This window comes from Hydra vulgaris, chromosome 08 (genome assembly GCF_038396675.1).
Source record: "Hydra vulgaris chromosome 08, alternate assembly HydraT2T_AEP".
Lineage (NCBI taxonomy): Eukaryota > Metazoa > Cnidaria > Hydrozoa > Anthoathecata > Hydridae > Hydra > Hydra vulgaris.
This window is the reverse complement of record NC_088927.1, coordinates 33,251,963-33,277,182: the sequence shown is the minus strand read 5'-3', so window position 1 is coordinate 33,277,182 and position 25,220 is coordinate 33,251,963. Positions and strand designations below refer to the sequence as shown.

The following is a 25,220-nucleotide window of genomic DNA, read 5'->3' as shown; positions in this document are numbered from 1 at the left end:
ATATTCACCAATTCCAAAGTAGCAAAAAAATGACCCAACAAAATATAAAATTTTTTTTTCGTTATTGCCATGGATGCATCCAATATCTGCAAGCTATTTGCTGATGGTAGTAAAATAATTGTCATAATCAGGTATTGCAAAGATTGATTTAAATCTTAAAACCCAAAAGCTTTCTTGTTGTTGGCATTAAACATTCCATTATCTAGTATTGCAGGAGAACCACACAAAAGAATCTAAGCAATTGACAAAAAAAGAAAATAAAAAAAAGTCTGAAAAATATTTTCAGAAGCAAAGATGTGTCATATCGGAACAAAGTAGCTAAAGGCTAAAGTGATTTGTATAATTAAACAAAATTAATTACTAAATTACTGTTACAGTAGTTTTTTAAGGAATCTGGAAAGCTTCCTAATATCTATAAATAATCGTGAAGTTATAAAATATAATATATGTAAAATATATAACATATAAAAGTATAGTATAAATAGTGAAATTATAATTATTATATATATTTATATAATTATTATAAAGTTAAATTAAAATAGAAAAAATATAAACATAATAACTTTATCTTTAGTTATTTTTATTACTATTCTTTCTATTTGTTCTTTCTTCTTTCTATTTGTTTTTTGTAATACTATATTTTTTATCAAAAAATGCATATAACGCAATAGTATATAATGTGCATATTATGCAATAATATGTAATATGCATGCAGCAAATATAAAAATAAACACACAAGTAGTGTGTTAAAGTATTGTATAATGATAAACACTGTTAACAATGATAGTTTATTTATCATCACAAGCTAAAAGTACAAAATTGTTTTGCTATATAATAATTTTTCTCTCAGATCAGACTATTGTGAAACCATCCTTATCAATAATTAACTTATTTTTACAAAGTATTTTTATTCTTATAATTATTATAGTCAATATTTTATCTAAATTTTTTTATTTTTTATTATTGTGATATTTTTTTATTTTTATTTTAATTACAATTGTTATTACTCTTGTTATTATTGTTGATTTTTGTTAATAATTTTATTATTGTGTTTTAATTTGGGTTAGGGCAGGAAATCTTAATGCCAACTCTAACCCTTTCCCCTGTGTATGTGCACTCCTAACATGTTCTCCCTAATCAATTCAGTGGATGCATGCACATTCTTATGCAAAAGTATGAATTAAATATTGTTCACATTTTAAAATATTATTTGCAAAAAAGTGTAGTGTCGTTATTGACTTCGACTAAATTGACACAAAGTTGACTAGTCAAAAGTCAAAATTAGTCGACTTTGAAAAATGTTGATTTAATCGACTATAAACTTCCTACTAATTGACATAAAGTCAATTTAGTCAAGTAAAAATTTTTAAGTTCTTATATCTTTTCATTCGGTTTAACTTTTTAATTGTTAATTTTTGTTTTTACAATAGTATGTACTATTATAGTTATTATCTTTATTTTTTATTTTAATTTTTACTCTCTTAATGTTTTATCTAAATCATAGCATGTTAGCATTATTTATACCAAATTAAACTTTTGATTATCTATTTCATTAACTTTTTTTTTTTTTTGTTTACTCGATGTGATTTTCATAAATACTTTCATACAGGACCGCTCCAAGCTCGGCTTGGGGCCCTGAGACAAAATTAATTTGCAAAGCTCCAAAATTTAAATTTCATTAATCTATAAAATTGCGTTGTAAATATGGTTGTAATGACTTTTTTTAATATATAACAAGTATTTAAGGCGGTCCCTAAATCATTGAGGTCTGAAAATAGATTGCCTTGTTGTCAGAGCAGTCCTTCTCTCCTCCATTATTATTTAAATGATATGATATTAAAAAATAGAAAGCGAATATAAATTACTTTATTATTTTGTTTACAATTTATTTCAAAAATATAAACTATTCCCATACTTCGACTAAATCAACTTTTGGTTGACTTCAAAAATCCATTAGTCAAATTTATTAGACTTTAATAAATATATTAGTCAATTTAGTCAACAGTCAAATTATTTAATATTTGTAACAATACTAGTAAAATGTTAGTTGTAAAATGCCAAATTGTAAAATAACAGCTAAAATAACAAAATTTTGCTGTTGTAAAATCTATGAAAAAATACCAATAACAAGGGAAAATAACAGTTTAAAAGTACTAAATTTTAACTTTGATGAAGAATTAGAAAATTGTTCCAATTTGTACCTTTTCCATATTTTGATATTTTTGTAGTCTATAGTGTCTATTAACTACCCTAAGAAATGTCCCTGCGATCATCCACGATCTTGAGCACAAACAAATTTTGAAAGTTTATGTTTTTTTAAACAAATAAAAATCTTCTTCAAATAAAAGTAATTTTTTTCATTCATTACTAAAAGTAAAAAAAAAAACTACTTTATGGCATGAAAGACTAAAGAAAATTTGTTTTCGTGTATTATTAAAAGGAATAAGTTATTGTTTTATTATAATTTTATGTGGTTATGATTTTAAAAAACATAATAAATTTAAAAAAAAAAAAATTCTAAAGTTCATTTTTAATGTCCATTAAAAGAAATCTCGTCGTTGTTGTTGATGATGGTGTTGTTGTTTTGTTGATGTTGATGAAGTTGTTGTTATTGTTGTTGTTATTGATGTTTATGATGTTGTTGAAATTGTATTATATAGTTCATTGTGAATTGAACTTTTTAATTTTTTTATCTTTTTAAAAAGTATGCAAAAGGAAAAGATATTAGTTTACATAGTTAAGGAATAGTTCTATGAAATCTTCTAAAAACACACTTTTGCTTTTTAAGGAAAAATGAAAATTCTTCAATTATGAAAATTGTTCTTAATTTTCAAACTTTTGTTGAAAATGGATCATCACTTTTAATCAACTATAGCGTATATAGATATACATTTGCCAACTTTTTTTGCTTACTTCATACAGCATTTTAAAAAAGAATAAAAAATGAATAATAACAAGAAAAAAAAATTGTCTCAAGCCAACTTAATTAAATTGTTTTTTTTGTATATACAAAGGAATTTTATATTATTTTTATATCCTCTTTTATATTTAATTAACAATATTAAAATTGTTTGTGTGTGTCCTTATTTTTTTTTAGTTAAAATATTTTATTTAGACATTCAATTGGAGAGTTTCATCGCTCGACTTCTTTTCCTTCTACTCCTGAACAATATTTAAAAAAGCAAGCAAGTATACCAACTTCTTTATATAGGCCACATTCTGTTCAATTTTCTACAAAGCGAGGAATCTTTGATAAAGGTATACACCTTGTGATATTTTTGTACAAAAGTTGCTGTTTTGTTTTTTTCAGCAATCTAATTTTTTTATTTCTGTTATCTAAATAGTAAAAATATAGGCGCAAATTAAAATGCATGCTGCACTTTAATTAAACATGCAGAAATTAGGTGTTCATTAGAAAACATTAAGCCGACATTAGAAAACTTCTGCATATTTATTATTAGTTACTTTTGTTCATTACAATAAAAAGCCATTTTGTTCATTCAGGAAAACAAACTGTAAAAATAAAGATAAAGATTTCTAAAATATTATTTTAAGTTGAATCTTGGGTAATTTATATTGAATTATGGGATTGAATTTTTATGGTTTTATATTTTACTAATTTTATATTGCTTTTTTTTTATTTCACTCAATAAAAATTAAATTTATATATTATGTTTATTTTAAAATTTTTTTTAAATAAAGTACAAACTTTTGGAATCAGCGAAAAGTTTAATTTTTCTCTCTTAGCTTAGCCAACCTGTTTAATGAGCTCTATATAAAACTGCTTTCCTTAGACAAGTGAAATTTTTGAACAAAGTAAAATAAAATATGATAAATTTTAATGATAGGTCCAGATGTATTTCCCACGAGTGATGATGACTCTGATGCTGATGAAGATGGAATTTCTATGCATAAACATATTCTTGTTCGTACAAAGTTTTATGAATGGTGCTGTGGCTATTTTGCACACTCATTAATGAAGCCTAGCGATGATGTAGACCCAAATAGCGCTCAATGTCTCGAAAGAGAAGGACGATTCTTAAGAAATACCAAAGTGCGTAAAATGTCAGCAAAGTTGCTTAAAGAATATCGTAAGAGATCTTTTTTTTTTCTTTCTGATGTCTCCATTTTAAAATGTCTTTTTTTTATTTTTTTATTATGTTTTATTTTTAGCAATAAGTTCTCTAGATGATGAAATATTTGTTACCAAAAATCCTAATCCCCCCGGTGTCCTAAAGTTTCACCCATACCATCCACATCTTGTTGTGGCAGATAGAAGTGGAGTTTCAGTGTTAAATTATGAATCAGGTATTCGTCTTAATCAATTTGACAATGGAAATCCAAGAACATCAAGAATCTGTTCTATGGATATTTTAAATGCTCATGATGTACCATTGCTGCTTACTGGTTCAGGTTCATTTATAATTTTTTAGTTTTTTAAAAAATTTAGCTTGGGGTTAATTGTAAAGTTTGTTTAAGTTTTTTTAAATTCTGAAAAATTTTGATAATAAAATTTTTTTTAGATGATGGAGCTGTACGAGTTTGGAGGAATTACGTAGCTGATTCAGATGAAAAACTAAGTTTAGTTACTGCTTGGACTGCATTATCGGGGATGATTCCATCTAATAGAGGTTTAGATTTTGTTTTATTTTTCTGATTATTTAAAATATATTTATTAAAACAAAATAAAAAATAAATGAATTTTTTTAACTTTTTATATAGTGTGAAGTAAGTTTAAGGTAACATATTTGTATATATAACTACTGTTTTAAATGTACTAATTTTATCATATTGATCCTAACATACTAATCTTTCCAAAAATAATAAAAATGTTTATTAGAGTATGTAATATTATTATTTTGTTTGATTTGATTTTAATAATATTATAAATGTATTTAAATACATATATATTAAAAATTTTAAGGATCTTTTACTCCTAAATATCGAATGCTGCTATAGATTTTCTTCAACTCCAATAATTTCAAATCGGAAGTTATAATTAAGATCTAAATTTAGAACACTGTGTATTCTGTGAACACTGTGTATTCTGTGAGCACTGTGTATTCTGTGAACACTGTGTATTCTGTGAACACTGTGTATTCTGTGAGCACTGTGTATTCTGTGAACACTGTGTATTCTGTGAGCACTGTGTATTCTGTGAACACTGTGTATTCTGTGAGCACTGTGTATTCTGTGAGCACTGTGTATTCTGTGAACACTGTGTATTTTGTGAATACTGTGTATTCTGTGAACACTGTGTATTCTGTGAACACTGTGTATTCTGTGAGCACTGTGTATTCTGTGAGCACTGTATATTCTGTGAGCACTGTGCATTTTGTGAACACTATATTCTGTGAGCGCTGTGTATTCTGTGAACACTGTGTATTCTGTGAACACTGTGTGTTCTATGAGCACTGTGTATTCTGTGAGCACTGTGTATTTTGTGAACACTGTGTATTCTGTGAATAAAAGTTTAAGTGTAATTGCATTTAGTGAAAATTTGGTTTTCTAATGAACTTTTATGGGATTTTAAAAAGTTAATATAAATAATGAATTTAAAAAGAATTACAAAAATAAATAATTTTATTTACTTGCTTTATAATTTACTCAGTTTTCATAAAAAAAAGTCTATAAATTACTATTATAAGTTAAGTTCTTAAAATTAAATTGGATTTCCTTCAGGAAATCTGTTACACAATAGTTAAATATTGGCCATCAACAGGATTCCAAATATTTTGAAGTGATATCCATAAGTCTTTTTTTCCTTTTAAAGGGTTTTTTCACACCTCTCTGTCAAGGTGATCCCAAAGTAGTTTCATTGGATTACAATCAGAACTTTGAGGTGGCCAAGCCGTCAACTCTGTCCCCTCAGATTTTTTCCATAAATATTCTTTCACAAGACTTTTATAACCTTACCTGTATGTTTTGGATTGTTGTCTTGTTGGAAACTAATCCTTCACCAATAAGTTCTGTTCGACAATCCAAAACATGTTCTTCCAAAATATGCAAATAGACTTTTTTTGTCATTTTTCTTAGATTTTTTCAAGTTTTCTGACTTGGCCACCTCCAAAACTACCCCAAACCATAATGCTGCCACCCCTGTATTTAACTGTTTGCAGTATGCAATCATTCAGAAAAAGAAACAATCCAGTTTCTTCTTTTCATTTATTTGTTTGTGACACACAATACTCTGATATGTCAACACATTGTCCAATGTTTCGATGGGAAAACCCTAAACCATGTAAAATATAAAAATCCACTCTTTTTTCTACACTTCTTTTTTGCCATTTTGATGAACAAAATTGAAAAAAAAAAATAATAATAAAATAATAAAAATAAATAAAGTTATAAAAATTTTTAGAATTTTTATAATTAACTTTTAAATTAGTCGATAAGCAATAAGATAAAATAATTAATTTTATTAAAAAAACCATCTTAACAATTGAATGACATAATGTGAAAAAGTTTGTTCCAAAAGTTTGAATGGTAATTATGTTATTTATTAATGAACAAAATTCAGATGAAATTAAAAACTAAGAAAACTAATCTCTAATTTATTAATCTAATTTAAAAAACTTAATCTCCATTAAACTAATTTATCGAATATTTAAAAATATTTAAAAACAGAAAACTAAGTTGTTTATAGTTAATTCAATATTTTTTTTTTTATATGAAGTTATTAAAGGAAACGTAAAAAAAAAAACCATCAAAGAAATATATAATAACAACTTTTATTTATCATCTTGTGAGTACAAAAAATTTACTTAAATTTCTATTTAGTAATAAAAAAAGTTAAATTTTATCTTATGTTTTGATATTTTATTTTTATTTTGTTTTTATTTTTATTTTATTGTAATGGTTAATTTGTTTGCTTGAAAATTGCTAATAATTCAAGCTTGAAGCAAAGAGTATAATAAAAATAAAATTTAATTCTGATGAAAAATATATGATTTAGTTTAAAACTAATTTAATAAAAGTATATAATTTTATTCTGATAAAAAAACATAATTTAATTTTGACTTATAAAATACATAAATAAGTATATAATCTAATTTTGATTTAGAAAATATATTTAAGTTTGATAAAATTAAAGTTAATGCTTGAGTTTAACTTAACTGTCAAATTTATTTACAAATATTACTAAATATTGTTCAATATTTAAATTTTATTTTTATCACAATTATGTTTTTTGTTTTCCTTTGCAAACATTTTTTTTTTTACTAAAAATTAAGTTCCTTGTAAATGTGTTCTGAGGCTGCATCAAAAATTAGAATTAAGTTAAAGTGCAGCAATTATTTTTTAATAAATGGTATATACAGCAATATAGTTTTAATAAATAGTGTTTTAAAAAATATTCTTTCCTATCTCAAAAAAATCGCTGATAAAGTAAGAACTTTTAATAAAGTAAATAAATTAGCGCAATATTTTGTTTGTTATTCTCTGTTTTTTCTAAAATAAAATATCATTTTTAGTTGCAAAGTGGCAACTAAAAATGATATTTTATTTTATATATGATATACATTTTTAAAATGTATATCATATATAAAATAAAATAAAACAATTTAAATATTACATATTTAAAGTGTTTAATAAAGTTCATGATTTAAAAGTTGGCTGAGTTTTTTATAAATTTTGAAAACACTAATAACATATTAATGCTGGTCTTGTGTCAAATTACAAACCAGAAACTGAAACGCATCTAAGAAATGCTGCAATCGTTACTGCGCAAAACTATAAAAAAGATTTATTACATCAAGTAAATAATTCACAATCAAAATGTGGCATCTGTATTGAAAAATTCTAAAATTGCAAGAAACCAGAACAAAATTGTTTCTGCCTGATGCAAAAAGTTCTGCTTGCAAGTGGTCTCCTTGTTTACTAAGTGAAATATTGCAATCAAAGTTGAACCTAAGTGAAATATTGCAATTCAAGTTGAATCATCTATTTTAGCATACTCTAAAAAAAGAATTTTTAAATGACAGCATCAAAATTTAAATGAACTTATGAACTTGAGAAATGTGTTGCAGAATTTAATGAATCTATTCCACAAACATTACTACTTTTTATGACTATGACAGAACACAGAGCAAGCAAGAACAAAAAAGAAAAAACAAACAAGATTCAATTAAGTTGTGAATGAAAATTTTAGGTCATTATTTGTAAGATCTATGATTCCTTGAAGATTTCAAATAAGTTGTGAAAAAATTTTATGGACTACTCAAGTTTCTCAATCTCCTAGATTTTAGTATTCACAGAGAATCAAATTTGAAAAAGAAAGTCAAGAATATGCTGTTGAATTAAAGAAAAAGTACAATAAAAAAGTCTCTAAGTTTAAGAGATTGTGATTACATTAAAGTTTGAAAAAAAATTGTTTGTTGAAAGCTGAATTTGATATCAATAGAGAAAAAGATTCAAGCATTTATTACAAAAACATCTTCATATCCCTGATGTATTGTGGTTGTTCTTTTTAAAATTTGGAAATAAAGTGAAATAATTTACACAAGGAGTGTTCAAAATGAAACCAGCGACTCTGCACCATGATTAAGTATTTTTCACTTGTGTACATGTGTCTATGCTGTTTTGGAGCGGTATTATAATTTTTTTTACAAATTACCAGTTTTATCCTAATATCAATGTCAGGTGTGTGGAAAAGAAAATAAAGCAAAAGCAATGAAGACTAAAATTTAATTTGATTCAAAAACAAACTTAGAATTCATATAGACAAATCAAGCAGTGGCACATGTAATAGAAGAAACATAACCAAAAAAATATTTAATAATCTGAAGCTCCTTTCTAAAATATTAGATACCAATATAGGAGCTTATTCAAAAAGTACATGTGTATTTTCTTATCAAATTTTAATTAAAGTAATCAAGTTTAATAACTGCTGCTTCTTAACAGCATCTTGATATGTTTTATTAAATGGAAAATTCCCACAGCTTATAAATTCCATCAAATTCAATTGTTCCTCATGGCATGCTATCAAACAAAGTTATAGAAAGTGCTAATAAATTTTGGAGGCCAAATAGAATCATGAGGAGGTCAAATAGAATCATGGTCAAATGGATCAAAATCAATCATGCTTGAAATTGTCAACACACTTCTTTGATGTGTTCAGAGGTCGAAGGTCAGAATGATGTCAGAGGTCAAAGGTCAGAGGTCGAATGAGTTCTTTAGATCCAATTCTTTTGAGTTTAAGGTTACAATACAGAAATCAAAAGTACATAAAATCCTATCCTAAATAAGAAAATTGATCTTAAATATCTAATTGATAAATAATTGTTGTATAAATCTTTTATAGAATTAGTTAAAAAGAAAGAAAGAAAGAAAAAAAAAAGAAAACTCTGTTGTTGAGATCGGTGTGACCTTTTGTTGTAATTACCGATCCAAGATCCTTTTTAGTAGTTGTTTCAGCTGAACCCGTAACAATAAAACATGAATTCCTGTATTTATTAGGATTAGATTCCAGAACATAAATATGTGTTAAAAATAATTCTTTTTTTCTGAGTTGTTTAAATTTTACTTTAATTTTTTTTTTTTAAGGCTCAGGTTCTGGTCTTGTGACTGATTGGGAACAGCAGTCTGGTATGCTATTAGCATCTGGTGATGTACGAATCATTCGGATATGGGATGTCCACAGAGAACTGAAGCTGCAAGTACATCTATTTAAATAAATTTTTAAATATGTGTATTTTTTTTTCTTTTCTTTTTTTACCAAATTTAAGCCTTTTTTTTTTAAAACAACTTATCCTCTGTAGCTAAGTTATTTTCTCTGTTTCCAGGACATTCCTACTGGTGCTGATAGCTGTGTTACAAGTCTTGCATGTGATTCACTTAGGCAATCTCTACTTGTTGCAGGTTTAGGTGATGGTTCGGTGCGAATATATGATCGCAGACAGCCTTCTAATGACTGGTAAGTATGTAATAATTGTTGCATTTAACTTTTTTTTCAGTAGAGTAGCATTATTTATATGTTCATTCAAAATCTTGTTGTTTTCAAATTCTTACACAAAAATTTGTAACTACTATTGTTTAAAAAAAAGTTTGTGTTCTTTTAACTAAAGTACTGCTTTCTTAAGTTATTTATGGGAAAGGGTTCTTAATCAATTTTTTGGATTTTTTTGCAAATTTTTTTTTTCCCCATAGTTGCACAGTTGTATGATATGTCTTAGTATATAGTTTAAAAACAATTCAAAGTTATTAGTTAACATTTTTGAAAAAGTTAAATTAACTGTTTAATGAGTTATAATAACTAAGAAGTTATTAAATAGTAAATATTTACTGAGTTAATGCAGCAAAATTATCATAACTACCTTGTACCTGTTGGCTCTTAGTAAACTTTATTTTAATCTAAAAAACATAATAGATTTAAAATATTTTAATTAAAAAGCAAAATAACAAATGCTTCAAGGAGCCAAGCTATAAACATTAAAGATAAAAAATCAAATTGAGATATAAATAAATTGCATTTATATAGCTAAACAAATATTAGAAACAGTGAGTTCAATAAATTAAACCACCAATTAATTATTTTTAACAATAGAATGTAGCATCATTATATTATGTTAGTTGGGTAATGAATCAATTTATTTAAGCTTAATTGGTGAAAAAGCAATTAAAATTTTAATTAAAAAAGACCAAAACAAATCAAATATACAACAATATATTGTTAAAAAAAAATTACAAATTAAAAAAAAAAAATTTTAATTTAAAAAAATAAAAAGAATTACCGCAGAAAAAGCAGCAACAAAAAGTTATAAATATCTTCACTGATTGAAGACATTTACAACCTTTTGGTTGCTGTTTTTTCTTTGGTGTCTCCTAACACCCCGGTATGGATGAGCCCTCCATTTAAAGGAGGGTTCATCCATACCGCCATTACTACACTACTTATTGAAGGGCCTCTCCGAGAGAGCCTCTAGGTGGGATCGATAATTTCTGTAATGCTCAAATGTTAACAAATCTAAAATCAAAAAAGCTCTCAAATGTTAATGATTCTAAAATTGCAAATAAAAGGATATAATAAAAGTTATAAATATTTGCAATTTTATTTAATCAAAATATAAAGCATAACCTCACCATTTTTACAGGATGAAGAGGATGCTAAAAATATTTTTAAAAAAAAGAGAGTAAATTAAAAAAAGTTAAACATGTAAAAAAAATTTATTTTAATAAAAATAACATCTTCAAAGTTTTCTTTAAAAGTTCTAGTACCTCCTACATAAGTTGACTACAACTACAACATGTCCTGGTCTAACATTATGATTATTTCCAAGATTATTTACATGTTTGTGTAAGGCATCATACTGCTCGCTTTTCAGTTTGTTTTGGTTATTTCTGATGAAAGCAAGTCACTGGCCTTCAATTTTAACATACGCATCAACAGCATATTGCTGAAACAGTTTTTTGCCATAAAAAAGTGAAGAAAAAAATAGTCTAACTGAAAGTTTATCATTGTAATACTAAGATAATGTAACATGATTTCTAACCAATGTAGCCCGTTCAGGGTTGTGAACTAATTGATTATGCCAACCAGCATCACCCCTTGGTAAAAATAGAGGATAAACCATTGGATCTAAGTTGGCAGACATACTTGATATAGTTTTAAGAAATTGACCTCTTGGGTAAATAACAACTTCCCTGGAAGCAGGTGGTGCACCATCTTCACCAACAAATACAACTGCAACTTCATTATGGGAAGGGAGATTATATCTTGCCCTTCAAGTAAAGACATTTTTACAACTGACACTGAGCGACCTTCTATAGCTGCTCGATGAATTTCTTCATCCTCCACTTCAGCCAGGTTCTCTTCACTAATAATAGTTTGCAATCAAAACATTAAATTCATTAAGCAAAGATCATTACCATGTTGTAGCATTCTAAAATTTACTGCTGCAAGTGAATCATAGATGTATAGTTGACAATATGTTGGCGGAACATCTTGATTTGGCGGCCCATGATTCATGGGTTGAACTGCATTAGCTTTAAATGAAGCAAAAGAAAGACTATATTTTTAAAAAATTCAGATTGGCATTTCCATCTGCATAATTTCCTTTAAATAAACCTTGTAAATCTTGTGGAAATGGTGAAGGTTGCGACAAAACTACCTTATTATATTATTATTTCATGTTAGCTTTTAGAAAATAATTTATGCTGGTACATCATGATTCCAAAATATTTATAGAAAATCATGTAATAAACACCGCTAAAGACAAAAAATCAAATTGAGGTAAAACAAGTTGTATATGTGGCAAAATAATTTGTTTTGGCTTTTAGTGAATCATTAAAAGCAGTGATTTTTAATAATGAAATTACCTATTTATCATTTTTAACAATAGACACCACACCAATGTAAGCCAAATGTCTATCAACTTAAAAGTAAACAAAAAAACAGATCACAGCAACAACACATAACAATAGCACACACCATAAGTTAATATAATATGCATATAACATAACTTAAGTAACATAACATACATATATAACAGAACATAAGTAGTAACATGCAAAATGTTATTAAAATACATTATGATGTATTTTCAGAATAATTAATAATAAAGGCTTGAAAACACCTAGGCCTAAAAGCAGTAACAGTTTGACACTAAACACTGTCGTGTAACCCTCTGTTATAAGTACATTACTTGGCACAGCACTTTGAAAACATGGAAACAACATAATATAAACATATGTACCAACTATAAACACAATATATATTTAACCTTATATACATATTAAAAACATTTATAAAACAATTATACATATTAACACATATTAACACATACACAAACAATAAAAAAAACACTTTACATTAATATAAAACACATTGATAAAGCAATTATAAAGCACATATTACCACATACACATACTTATCAAAACAGCATATATGCAAACAATAAATATGTGCAAACAAAAATTTTAAAAATGACACAAGAAAATTTAAAAAGATTCAAAGTAAACAAAATATATATACAAACAATACTCTTTACCTTCATTTTTTTTTTTTTTTTTAATAAGAACTGTAATCCTCATAACAAAGTTTAACCTTTACATACAATAACATGTGACATGCCATGTCAGTGTTAGCACAAGATTTTAATTTATTTTTCTAAATTTTCTAAAAAAGAACAAAAATAGTTAATAGCATCACTGAAATTTCAAAGTAGTAATAACCAATTTTATGGAAATAGCATTAGTATAACTTTTTTGTTGGATAAAAAATAATTAGGCCTCATCCATACCCCTATTTTCCTTCTAAAAAATAAAATATAAGCTCAATAAAAACAAAACTAAAAAAATAAAGCTAAAAGAAAAACTAAAATGAAACAAAATGTAAACGATTTAAAAAATTAAAAGGAGTGATCCTATCTACTTTATATCTAATAAAAATGTTATATATAACTATTTTCTATACTTTCTTAAAATATAATATGATCTTAACAATGATTATTTATCTTAATATGATTCTTTATGTAATATTTCTAAACTAATAAATAATAATTAAATTCCAAAAGGTAAAAAGTTTTAACTCGCTTAAGAGATCTTTCTCCAATGACCGCATGCATTTTTAGAACGCGCTCTTTCAAAGCCTAGTAACTAATGAAACGACGTTAAACGTTTCTGTAGCAATTATATTATAAATTATAAATAATAATAATAAAAATCTGTGAAATAATGTTGGTACAAAATCTACAGAGACTGAGAGTTTTTAAGCATTCTGTTATTGTACCAAGTACCCAAAGTATCATACCCAAGTATCCCAAGAACTTAGTTTTACTTTTTACTGTAAGTTTTAATAGTTCTTAAATGATTTTATAATAGATATTTAATGTATTAATACTCTTATGACTTTCATAGTTTACATGTTTACTTACATGGCATAACGATACATAATTTATACACTTTTATGACTTTAATATAATACATAAATGGTGAGGCTCTTTAGCCTTACTACTTATATATTATAAATTACTTTAAGGCAACTTACCTAAGAGAAGGACAATTTTGGTACAAAATTACATATTTGTTAACATTAAAAAATTAATTTACTTTTTTTGTAAAATATAGTTTAATATGCATAAATTATTTACTGTGCATTACTCTTATGATATTATAATGTATGCATTGTTGAAATTATTGATGTGCACCCCTATTAATACATACTAATACTATAATATTAGTATTCTTGTAGCAATCTTCTAATATTCTACGTTTAAAAAAAAGTATTTGAAAAATTCAAAAGTTCAAAAATAAAATAATTTAAATCTAGGTTTTATAATGATATTAATACCTGTTGTTATAGCCATTGTTTATTATAATTTGCTTTGTTAAGTTGCTTGATTTTTTAGTCGTGTGATGACATTACGTGAACACCAAGGTTGGGTTGTTAAAGTTTTAATACACAAAAGAGGTGATGGAAATATCATCAGTGGAAGGTTTGTAAATTAATTTTTTTGTAGATAGTTATCTTACAAGATATTATATTATTATACATTAGTTCTAGCATTTATTGAGAGTATGCATTAAAAATGACCATTTTGTATTGAGACTCATAGTTTGACAGGAATATACAGGGTGTATACTTAATTTCTGACCCCCTATATCTCGGTTTAAGAATACCGTATTTCAACACATACCATTTTATTACTGTCATATCAATTTAATTAGACAAAGAATATATGTTAATAGTCAGTAATCAGTATTTTGTCCATTTCTTTCTATGCATTGGGTAATTCTCCTTGGCAGGCTTTCTATTAGGCAAAAGCACTCTTCTTGCGTAATGGCAGCCCACTCCTGTTCAACACGTCTGATCAACTGTTCACGATTATGAGGTCGAGGATTGTGTAAAACACTGTCCTGGAGTCTTGACCAAATATGTTCGATGACATTTAAGTCGGGCGAGTTGCCAGGCCAGTCGGTCCACACTGCTGGAAAGTCTCTGTTGATTACATTCATTGTTGCTCTTGCCGTGTGGCAAGTTGCTCCATCTTGCATCAGAATAACTTTATTTCTCACAGGAAAGATGGTCTTATCATCAGCTGCACGTTTGTACACAGGTAGAATAATATCACGGTAATATTTTCCATCAACAGTTTTATTTTGCTCAACAACAACCAGATCAGTTTTTTCTTTGATTTTGACGGTTTGGAGTCTGATATAATTCAATTGGACTCTCATCAGTCCACAATACGTGAGCTCGTTTCACTTTACCATCCGGTGAGTCATCTGCGAATCCCTCTTCTTGCAAACGAGTACAAAAATTTACGCAATCAGTGATGTTTTTCTGCGACAACATGGGTTTCACTTTCTGTGTATAGGCATGCTTTCCCCATGTGGTCTTGCACAAGTATTTACTGATAGCACTGTGTGAAATTGTTTTTCCTCTTTCTTTGTAACTGTCTGAAAAATTCAGTTTCTTAGCTACAGTTCTCGTTCCAACTCCGACTTTGTCTTTGACCCACTTTCTGACCTTGTCCTTGGTTCTTGGTGAAAACTTTGTTGGCTTTCCAGGTCGCTGAGCATCTGTGACGTCACCCTCTTGTTTTCTTGCCCACTTCTTTACAGTATTTCGAGAAACTTTACACTGTCTAGTGATTTCTTTAATGCTTAATCCTTGACTACATAAAACTTGAATTCGGTGACGAAGTAACTGTTTATCAGAACTCATTTTCAGAGTAAATTGCTAAAAAACACATGTTATATAATACATGTTAGTAACATATACATATAATACATATAAATAAACACAGAGTAATTAATGTAAATTATAAACAGACACTAAGTATCACTGATATAAATAAGGCAAATAAAAATAATGCTGATTATTTCTTGTAGCCAAAATGCTAAACATTAAAAAAGTGTAAACTTAATTTCTGACCCTGGTTTCGAAGAGTAGCAATACGTCATAAACAGTGAAGAAAAAATGTGTTATTAATTGGCAACCTAAGATCACATATTAAGGAGTAATAAGGACAATTTACTTAAAAATCGTGCTAAAACTATAGTCATAATGCCAAAGGCCGTGGAAGACAAGGAGAATGAAAGTATCATTTTTATGTATGTTGACAAAATGGCTCCCATAAACATTTTCTGAGGTCATATCCTATCTGAAGTGAGCGTTTTACGTGCAGAAAGTATAGTTACACCAAAATACATACTATAGTATTTTTCGGGCTAAAGTAGCATTTAAGAGAGCAACTCAAAATCTTGTGTTTGTAACATGTGGGGGGTCAGAAATTAAGTATACATCCTGTATCTGATCGGACTGAAATAAATTTTACCTGAAAGTGGACTGCAAATATCATCAGATCAATTTAAACTGCTGGCTTGTAAAGACGTTTTTATCAAATGTTTTAAACATGGCTAAGTTTGTGCCTACAAAACCATTTTTACAGGGAAATCTTTTACATTACTTCCACTGAAAAACAACAGCAGCTGAGGCGCAAATAATACTAATGGAAGCATATGGCAACAATGCTCTTTCAGAACAAATATGTAGAAGATGATTTAAGAAATTCAAGGGTGGTGATTTAGACTTCAAAGATGATACTGAACTGGAGGTATTGCTTGATAATTAACAGTTTTTGAATTAAGAGTTGATTAATTAACAGTTTTTAGACACTTGAAGCAACTCGGAATGACTCAAAAGCAAGGAAATTGGGTGCAGCATGAATTGAAACCAAGGGACATAGAATGACAATTTTTTACTTGCGCACAGATACTTGCGCAACAAAAAAGAAAAGGTTTGACAATTAATCAAGATGTATCAAGCATTGAAGGATAAAAGACCATAATACACCGAAAGACAAAACAAGGTTATTTTTAAATATGACAGCACACAACCCCGTGTTACAAATGTTATAAAAAACTACATGAAGTACCTCAAATGGGAAGTCCTACCCAACCCCACATATTTACCAAACATTGTTCTCTGAGTAGATCCATACGGATATTTAATGCTGAATTCATTGTGCAATGTTTCAAAAAGTCTTGTAGATTATTTTTTTTTTTCAAGTTGGTTGACATTTGACCATTAAATGTCAACCTTGGTTGAGCTTGTTGACATAAGACCATCAAATGTCAACCTTAGCTCACTCTGCAAATTTAAGGTAAACCTATTTCTTTTAAAATAGAATTGATTGTGTATCTTTTCTTCTCATCATATATGGTTTATACAAACATTTATGCCATAGCATAAATCTGATTTTTTACTAGCCAGCCTCATTTAAGGACTCAATCTCTAAATGTGTCTGGCTATAAAATAATGCATGGAATGATTGAGTTAGTTCAAGGTTCAAAAATTAATTTTTCACACTAAATGGATATTAGTCTGATTCAAGGCACAAAGGCCAGAAATATGCTATGAATTTTTTCTATGTTTATATGACTAAAAATATAATGATATGATGACAAAAATAAGAGTGCACACAAACAATACTTAAAATAACAAAAAAGTAAAACTTTTTATAAACACTTAAAATAAATAAAGATATACAGCAAATATATTACCAAACAAAAACCTACAAGTTAAAATATTGAAAGCAAAATAAAATGTATGCATATAACAATGTTAAGTCTAAGAATAGGAAAAAAACATTAATACGTGTATGTTAGCACAGTGGCTAGAGTGTTAACTTCAGAATCAAAATGGCTGATGTTTGATACTTGCTCTGGCAATAAATGTGATACAGTGAAGATAATGGAGGAAACTTTTTTATTGAATACTTTTCCACAGAGAATAATGCAACTATTAGGTTTTTTTGGAGCACCTCAATACGAATGAATTAGGTTTTTTTGGAGCACTTTAAAAACCAGAAAATATTAGTAAATTCTCCTCAGTCAAATTAAAGTTCAACTCTCTTTCATTTTATTAAACCATATTATTGTTTACATACTGGCTTTTTTTTCATCAAAATATCTGTCTGATGTAATTTTTCTTTATGTAATCTTTTTCTGAATAAAAAATTTACCAATTTTCAAATGAGTATGAAATTTGAAATGATTATGAAAAAATTGTTTGTTATTATACGTTTGTTTTATAATTTTTTAATTTTTTTTCTTTTAAATGTTTTGAAGTTTTTATTATTTTTACATAATAGTGTAGATGGTGATATAAAGTTTTGGGAACCTCGCATGGCAACTTCGTTAAAAACTCTTCCTGGGACTGTTTCAAGTCTCAATACATTGGATCTTCATCAACAGGCAGATATTCTGGCGTGGTATAATTTCATTTAAATTTAAACAAATGATAAAAATCCACCTAAAAAGAGTTTTATGAACTTTGGTATTTTGTACAATTTATATAATTCAAACCATATATGAATAGTTTATACCATTTATGGTATAAATCATACCATCTATGATATAAATCATACCATCTATGGTATAAATCATACTATATACTATATTAAGTAAATATTTGTATACAATAAATTATGTCTTTATTGTATGTTATTTTTTATTTTAGTGGGTCAGCTAACCAAAGCATAAAAATCTTAAATTTGGAAGGGGAAATGCTCAGCCACATTCGATATCATGAAGGTTTTATGGGGCAACGAATTGGTCCTCTTAAATGCTTATCTTTTCATCCCTATTGGGTACGAGATTTTATTGATGTTATAATCATTTTAATCGTTGGTTTTTTTTATTTTTATTTTGGTTTGCTTGTTCTATGTTTCTAGTCTTGCTTAATCTTACTTTTAGCCTTACTTAGCTGCGGGCAGCACTGATAGTTATTTATCTATATACTCTTCTCAAAAACCAATTCCTGTGAAGTTTGATGACTTGGGTATGTAAAGAAACTTTAGATAGATTCGATAAAGTTTTCAACAAAAATTCCCGAAAAAAATAAATTAACAATGTGTTATATACGTATAAAATAATTTTACGCTTTTGTGATGATAAAGAACAATACCAGCATTCTTGACTATGAAAACAAGTTTATTGCAATATCAGAATTTTGTGGTGTTAAATACTCTTAGAAAGGATGAAACCACTGACTTTTATCGTTTAAGAAATGAAATAAATTTTATCTTGTGATAAACAAATGAGCAAAATTTTATCGTGAGATAAATGGATTTTTTATTGCATAACTTTGATAAGTTAATTTTTTAATTTATATTAACGACAACGTGAAATCGTTTGGAAACCAATTATAAATATAACATATTTCCAAGCGTGAAAGTTTGAACGTTTCCACCTTAGTGTAAATATTAGAACTCCTATAGAAGTATTTTGATAGATGAATTGAAACTATATATACAATAAATACATATATATATATATATATATATATATATATATATATATATATATATATATATATATATCATAATATCTAAAAAATAGTCTTTAAAACTAACACCATTTCTTTTTTTAAATTTGCTTAAAGTGGGCAATAAAGCGGTAATAAATTTTAAAAATTACTGTTTACTCTTTATTTTAAATTTTTATTCACTTTGGTTTCAGATTCTTTTAAAATCGTTTTTCTTGTCTAATTTTTATGTATTTAGTTAATCTTTGAAAATATTTGACACACATTTTGTAAATAATTTTTTTAAGAACTTTTTTAAACAGTATTCTTGACTTTTTGTATTTCTAATACGACATCATAATAATGTGGGAGGTGTGTTTTAAGTATAGTTTTGAAGTATACTGCCTTTTCCATTAATTCTACTATTTGTCACCGCGAGGTTTGCCAATTAACCAGTAAATGTTGAAGAACCCGAATAGAAAGAAGTTGTAAGTTGCGCACATCCCATGAAAGTTGTATAAATCTTGTACAAACAATAATTTAAAAAACGATCTTGATGCGAGCGCAAAACCTTAACAAGTTTTAGTAAAACCGTTTTAAAATAAGACAAATCACTTCGACTGATTCATTAAAAATCCAAGCAACACTTTTTCCGGCAATACACTAATGCAGCTAGCTAAAGAATTCTGGTAAATGGTAGGTCTTTTTAAATATTATAGGCTATCTCATAACTATTATAAAAATTTTATTTGAAATAGAATATCAATTAAAGGAAAAACTTGCAACAAACAAACCTTTGTAAAAGTACTACTTCCCATCACTTAACGATTTGTTTATAATAAATCATTAAGAATTTAATGTAAAAAAAAATAATTTTGAAAGCTTTCCTCTTTATTAAATACACAGATGTGTATTTAATAAAGACCTAATAGTTGAGGTTCAATGCCATAAACAACATCACATCTGAGGTTCAGAGACATAAACAACTTCCAAGTTAAATTTTTTTCCGCGGTGTTCTGTGACAAAATCGTTAGACCTTCTCGAAGCACCTTGATAACCAGATTTTTTTTTAAATCAAGAATTGAGAAAAAATATCTGTGACATTTTTGTTGAAAGCGAACATTATCTAGAACATCTAGCAAGTATTTAGAGCATAGAGCCTAGTGGTTAGAACGCTTGGTAAGAAGCAAGAGACCCAGGGTTCGAAGCGAACTTTGGGCATATTTCGCGACATTGGTATACTTATTTATTCCATTTACTTAATCGAATGAAAACAATTTCCAGTTTAAATTTGATTTTTTTTTTTAAGTACCAGTACCATAATCATTTAAATGGAAAACTACTAGAAAGTTCTAAAAGATGAGCTGTGGCCTCTATACCAGTCAGCAACATATCAAAAAATAAATAAGAAAGCAAAGTAAAAGTCATTAGCGCAGAGCAAAGAAAAGTTTAAACATAAAAAAAGAACAGCACTGTGTCTACCTTGCAGTTAACACTGTCCTGTGCATATCTTGAATGTCTACGTTTTGTAAGCGTATTCGGCAGTTTCATATAAAAAGTAACACTTATGAAGTCTTTTAAAAAGTTTTTTAAAACTGATAGTTGTAAATAAAAACAGGAGGCTGGATAAGTGCGAATTTTATAAGTGCGAAGCAGTTGCAAAAACTGGCGTGAGTGCGAACTGGCTTAAGTGCAAGTTGTGATAGGTGCGCCAAAATAATTTGCAACCATTGACATAACTGCAAATTGGCAAAATGCAAGCAAACATAAGTCCAAACTTGCATAAGTGCGAAACAGATACAAAAGCTGGCATAAATGCATGCAGCATAAGTGCGAAATCGTTACTATTCAAATATTAAACAATAGAAATAAAATTATGATAAATGAGCTGCTTTTATAGCCCACATGACGGTGCGTGTGAAAACTTCAGCTTGTACTTACGTCAATACTATTAACAAAGGTAGCAAAGAAAATAAAAAGAATTATCTAATAGAAGATTTAAATATGGACTGTTTAGCATATAATGATCACAATAAAGTTGCTTTTATTATGAAATTTTTACAACTGGAGGAATACCTCTAATCAACCGCCCAACTAGAGTAACTAACAGATTTACCACTATTATCGATAACATTTCTATAACTGACATTTTTAATAACGAGTTGCAAAAAGGAATTATAAAATCCGATATATCAGACCATTTCTCTATATTTTTTATCCTGAACACAATATCTACAAATGACACAAATATAAATAAAATATATAGAAAACGCACTTTTCTATATATATTATAAAGAACAACTGTCGCTACTTAACTGTATCAGATAAACTTTTGCGATGGCGCAAATCAAATATGTGAAAAATTTTCTGAAACATTTTACACTGTAAATGATGCAAAGTTTCCAGTTTGTGATAAAATAATTGTTTATAAAAAAGTCCTAAAAGCTTTAAAAAGTCCTTAGATCACTAAAGGACTCAAAATATTTTCCAAAAAAAAACAGAAATATAAAACACTTAAAAACAAAATCCACTTCTAAATGAAAAAATATATAAAAATTATAAGCATTTATTTAAAAAAGTTCGAAAAGCTTAGAAAAAAAATTATTATTCAAAACTGATAACAAAATTTAAAAATGACTCTAAGCGAACATGGAAAATTATAAAAGAAATAACTGGTAACTTAAGGCATGTTCAAGCTGTCTGCCAAAAGTGATTAAAGACGAAAATGAAAGCTTAACTGAACCAAGCGAAGTTACGAACAAATTTAATAAGTACTTTACGGAAAATAGTTCTACTCTTTCTGATAAAGTTTTGATAACTGAAATTGCATTTAATGACTATTTAAAGCCCTTGAAAAATTTATATCATAAGGAAGAGTTATCATCTGATTTACCTCCTGACGAGTTTAAAAGAGCATTTAAATCTCTTAAGAAAAATAAATTAACTGGGGCAGACGGAATAAATAGTTATACAATGATTAATTGTTATGAAAGCTTAAAGGATATTCTATTTAAAGTCTTCAAAGCATTTTTAGATTAAGGAGCTGTGTCAGACCCATTGAAAATACCTAAAGTTATTCCAATTTTCAAAAACGGAGACAAAACGAATGTTATTAACTATCGTCCTATTTCAAAAAAAAATAGTTTATAATAGGACATATAAATATCTTGATTTAATAAACTGTTATACAATAATCAGTTTGGTTTTAAAAAAAAATAGTTCAACGGATTGCGTAATTATTCAATTTGTAAGGAAAATCTCCTGTTCCTTTGATAAAAATCAATTGACTATAAACGTTTTTGTTGACCTTTCTACTGCTTTGAATACTGTACATCATTATGTTTTGTTTCAAAAACTTAAAGACAACACCATAAAAAATAATCTGTTAAAATGGTATCAAAGTTACTTAACAAAACGGAACCAATACGTTCAATGATGGATACTGTAATGAAATGACTAAAATAAAATATGGCGTTCCACAGGGTTCTAAATTATATACCCTTTTTATTTTTAATCTATATAAATGACCTCAACAAAGCATCGGAACTAAGTAGTATTACATTTGCCGAGTATACAAAATTATTCGTATCGAATGCTAACATCGATGAACTGTTTTCCAATATTAACAAAGAACTTAAACATGTATCAAATTGGTTTAAATGCAAAAAATTAAGCATGAACGCTGATAAAACAAAGTATATTTTGTTTCACTCCTTATCAAAAAAATCCCTAATGCCAAAAGTCTTATCTAAATTATTAATAGAAAAAGTTGAAATTAAAAAAAAATCGTCCACAAAGTTATAAGGAGTTTATTTATGTGAAAATGTTACATGGAAACCACACATTAACTGCGTCTGCTCTTAAATTTCTAAAAGTATTGGAATTTTATTTAAAACCAGAAATTTTATAAATGTTATGCAAATTTACTACTCACTTATACATAGTTATATTAACTATGAAAATATTGCTTGGGGAAGTACTAGCAAAAGTAAGTTGTGACTTCTTTATCATCGCCAGAAACACGCCATACGCCTAATATGTTTTCCAAATCGTTTTGGCATACAAAAATGTTATTTAAAGAAATTACTTATTTTTAAAGATTTTTCACATTAAAAACAAATTATAAATATACCCTGCGAAATAATAATTTTTTAAATGAACCATTTTGTTGAACAAAGTTTATTCAGTTTTTTATTACACAACGTCGACCTTTTTTGTGGAATATACGAGTTTTGCCTAATTTTGACTTGTCAATATCATTGTCAATATCATTGTCAATATCATTGTCAATATCATTGTCAATCATTAAGCGTTTTCAAAAAAAGAAATTAAAGAGTTCATTCTTTCATTGAATAACATATATTTTTAGCGGTATATATTATTACTTTAGAATATTGTAAAAATAATTGTAAAATAGCCAGTTTACTGAACGTTGGTGCGTAAACGCACCAACGTTTAGTAAACTGGCTTTCATATACTGCGAAACCATCGTATGGATCTTTAGCTTCTTTTGCACAACCTTTTAGAAATTCCATATGTGGAATATCTAAAAGGTTCCATAATTGGAAGTAAAGTCTAGTTCAGAATAGCGGCGTAAAATTTTACGTATTTTAAAAGTTTATCTTTTAGCCTTTAGCGTGCTCGTCCGAAGAGTATTAAAAACAAAAAAGATTAACTTTAAAGTAGATATATCCGACATAAAGTCTAGTCCCGACAAATAAGATTGAGTGGGTGAAGACGATATATTTATCTTGAAAATTATGGACGTTTAATTATTTTTTAAACTATTATCAAATTAGACGTAATATTTATTCAGAAATTTATAGAGAATATTGTTTACATATTTCAGTGGTTATGAAGGCTCAGTGGTTTGATGGATGTACAAGACATATCAAGAATAATAATAATAATAATAAATAAACTTAAAAACTTTTGTTAAAAAAGCTCTAACTTCACCAACACCGGTTCTCTGTGACAAAATCTGATGGTCTTATTGGAGTATTAGTGTTCTTTTTACTATATTCCTTATTTTTTATATTTTAACAATAACTTTTCTTATACTTTTTTCTTCTTCTATTTACTTGTATCTTTATCTTATATATTTAAGTAAAGAACAAAAAAATTGGGATAATTGCGCCGAAAGAATTTGCAAAGATTTTTTCGGCACACGTATGCCAGTTCACACCTATGCCAATTTACGCCTCGCACTTATGTTAGTTTGCACTTAAGTCAATTCGTACTTATTCCAATGTTTGCAATTTTTTTTGGCGCACCTATATCAATTTGCACTTATGCCAGTTTTTGTAACTGCTTCGCATTTATGCCAGTTCGCAGTTATGCTAGTTCGCACTTATGCCTATTCGCGCTTATACCAGATTTTGCAACTGCTTTGCACTTATTATAGTTCGCACTTATGCTAATGTCTGCAAATTCTTTTGACGCACTTACGCCAGTTTTTGCAATCGCTTTGCACTTATGCTAGTTTGTACTTATGCCAATGTTTGCAAATTCTTTCGGCGCACTTGAGCCAGTTTGCACTTAAGCCTATTTACACTTATCCCAGTTTTTGCAACTACTGTACACTTATTACAGTTTGAACTTTTGTCAATCTCCACATATGCAAATGTTTGAAAATTCATTTGAAACACTTATGCCAGTTTGCACTTGTTCCAGTTTTTGCAACCGCTTCGTACTTATACTAGTTCGCACTTATGCAAGTTTGCGCTTACGCCAGTTCGCCGTAACGTCGCTCACACTTAAGCCGGTTAGCACTTATGAAATTCGCACTTATTCAGTCGCCCCAATAATGATATAAATGACCTAAATAAATGAAAAATTTTAAAATAATTTTTATTTGTTCATGACAGAAAATTACTTTTATTTACAGCGAAAAAACTTTTAAACATTATCTTAATTATGATATATAATAATTTATTTTAAATACAAACAGATGACTTTTTTTTCACTGTTG

The 25,220-nt window shown here is 27.6% G+C and overlaps 1 protein-coding gene across 1 annotated transcript in view; it reads left to right on the top strand.

The window, feature by feature from the left end:
- The window catches only part of LOC100213041 (regulatory-associated protein of mTOR), an 86,788-nt gene extending 67,957 nt beyond the window's left edge, over positions 1 to 18,831 (top strand). Inside the window, exons 23-32 of the mRNA XM_065803476.1 lie at positions 3,116 to 3,258; positions 3,849 to 4,091; positions 4,174 to 4,413; positions 4,524 to 4,631; positions 9,544 to 9,656; positions 9,783 to 9,913; positions 14,346 to 14,432; positions 18,096 to 18,215; positions 18,464 to 18,593; positions 18,700 to 18,831. Of these exons, the coding sequence (XP_065659548.1) occupies positions 3,116 to 3,258; positions 3,849 to 4,091; positions 4,174 to 4,413; positions 4,524 to 4,631; positions 9,544 to 9,656; positions 9,783 to 9,913; positions 14,346 to 14,432; positions 18,096 to 18,215; positions 18,464 to 18,593; positions 18,700 to 18,792 (1,408 nt within the window). The 3' untranslated portion in view covers positions 18,793 to 18,831. The remainder of the gene's footprint in view (positions 1 to 3,115; positions 3,259 to 3,848; positions 4,092 to 4,173; positions 4,414 to 4,523; positions 4,632 to 9,543; positions 9,657 to 9,782; positions 9,914 to 14,345; positions 14,433 to 18,095; positions 18,216 to 18,463; positions 18,594 to 18,699) is intronic.
- The last annotated feature ends 6,389 nt before the right edge of the window (positions 18,832 to 25,220 follow it).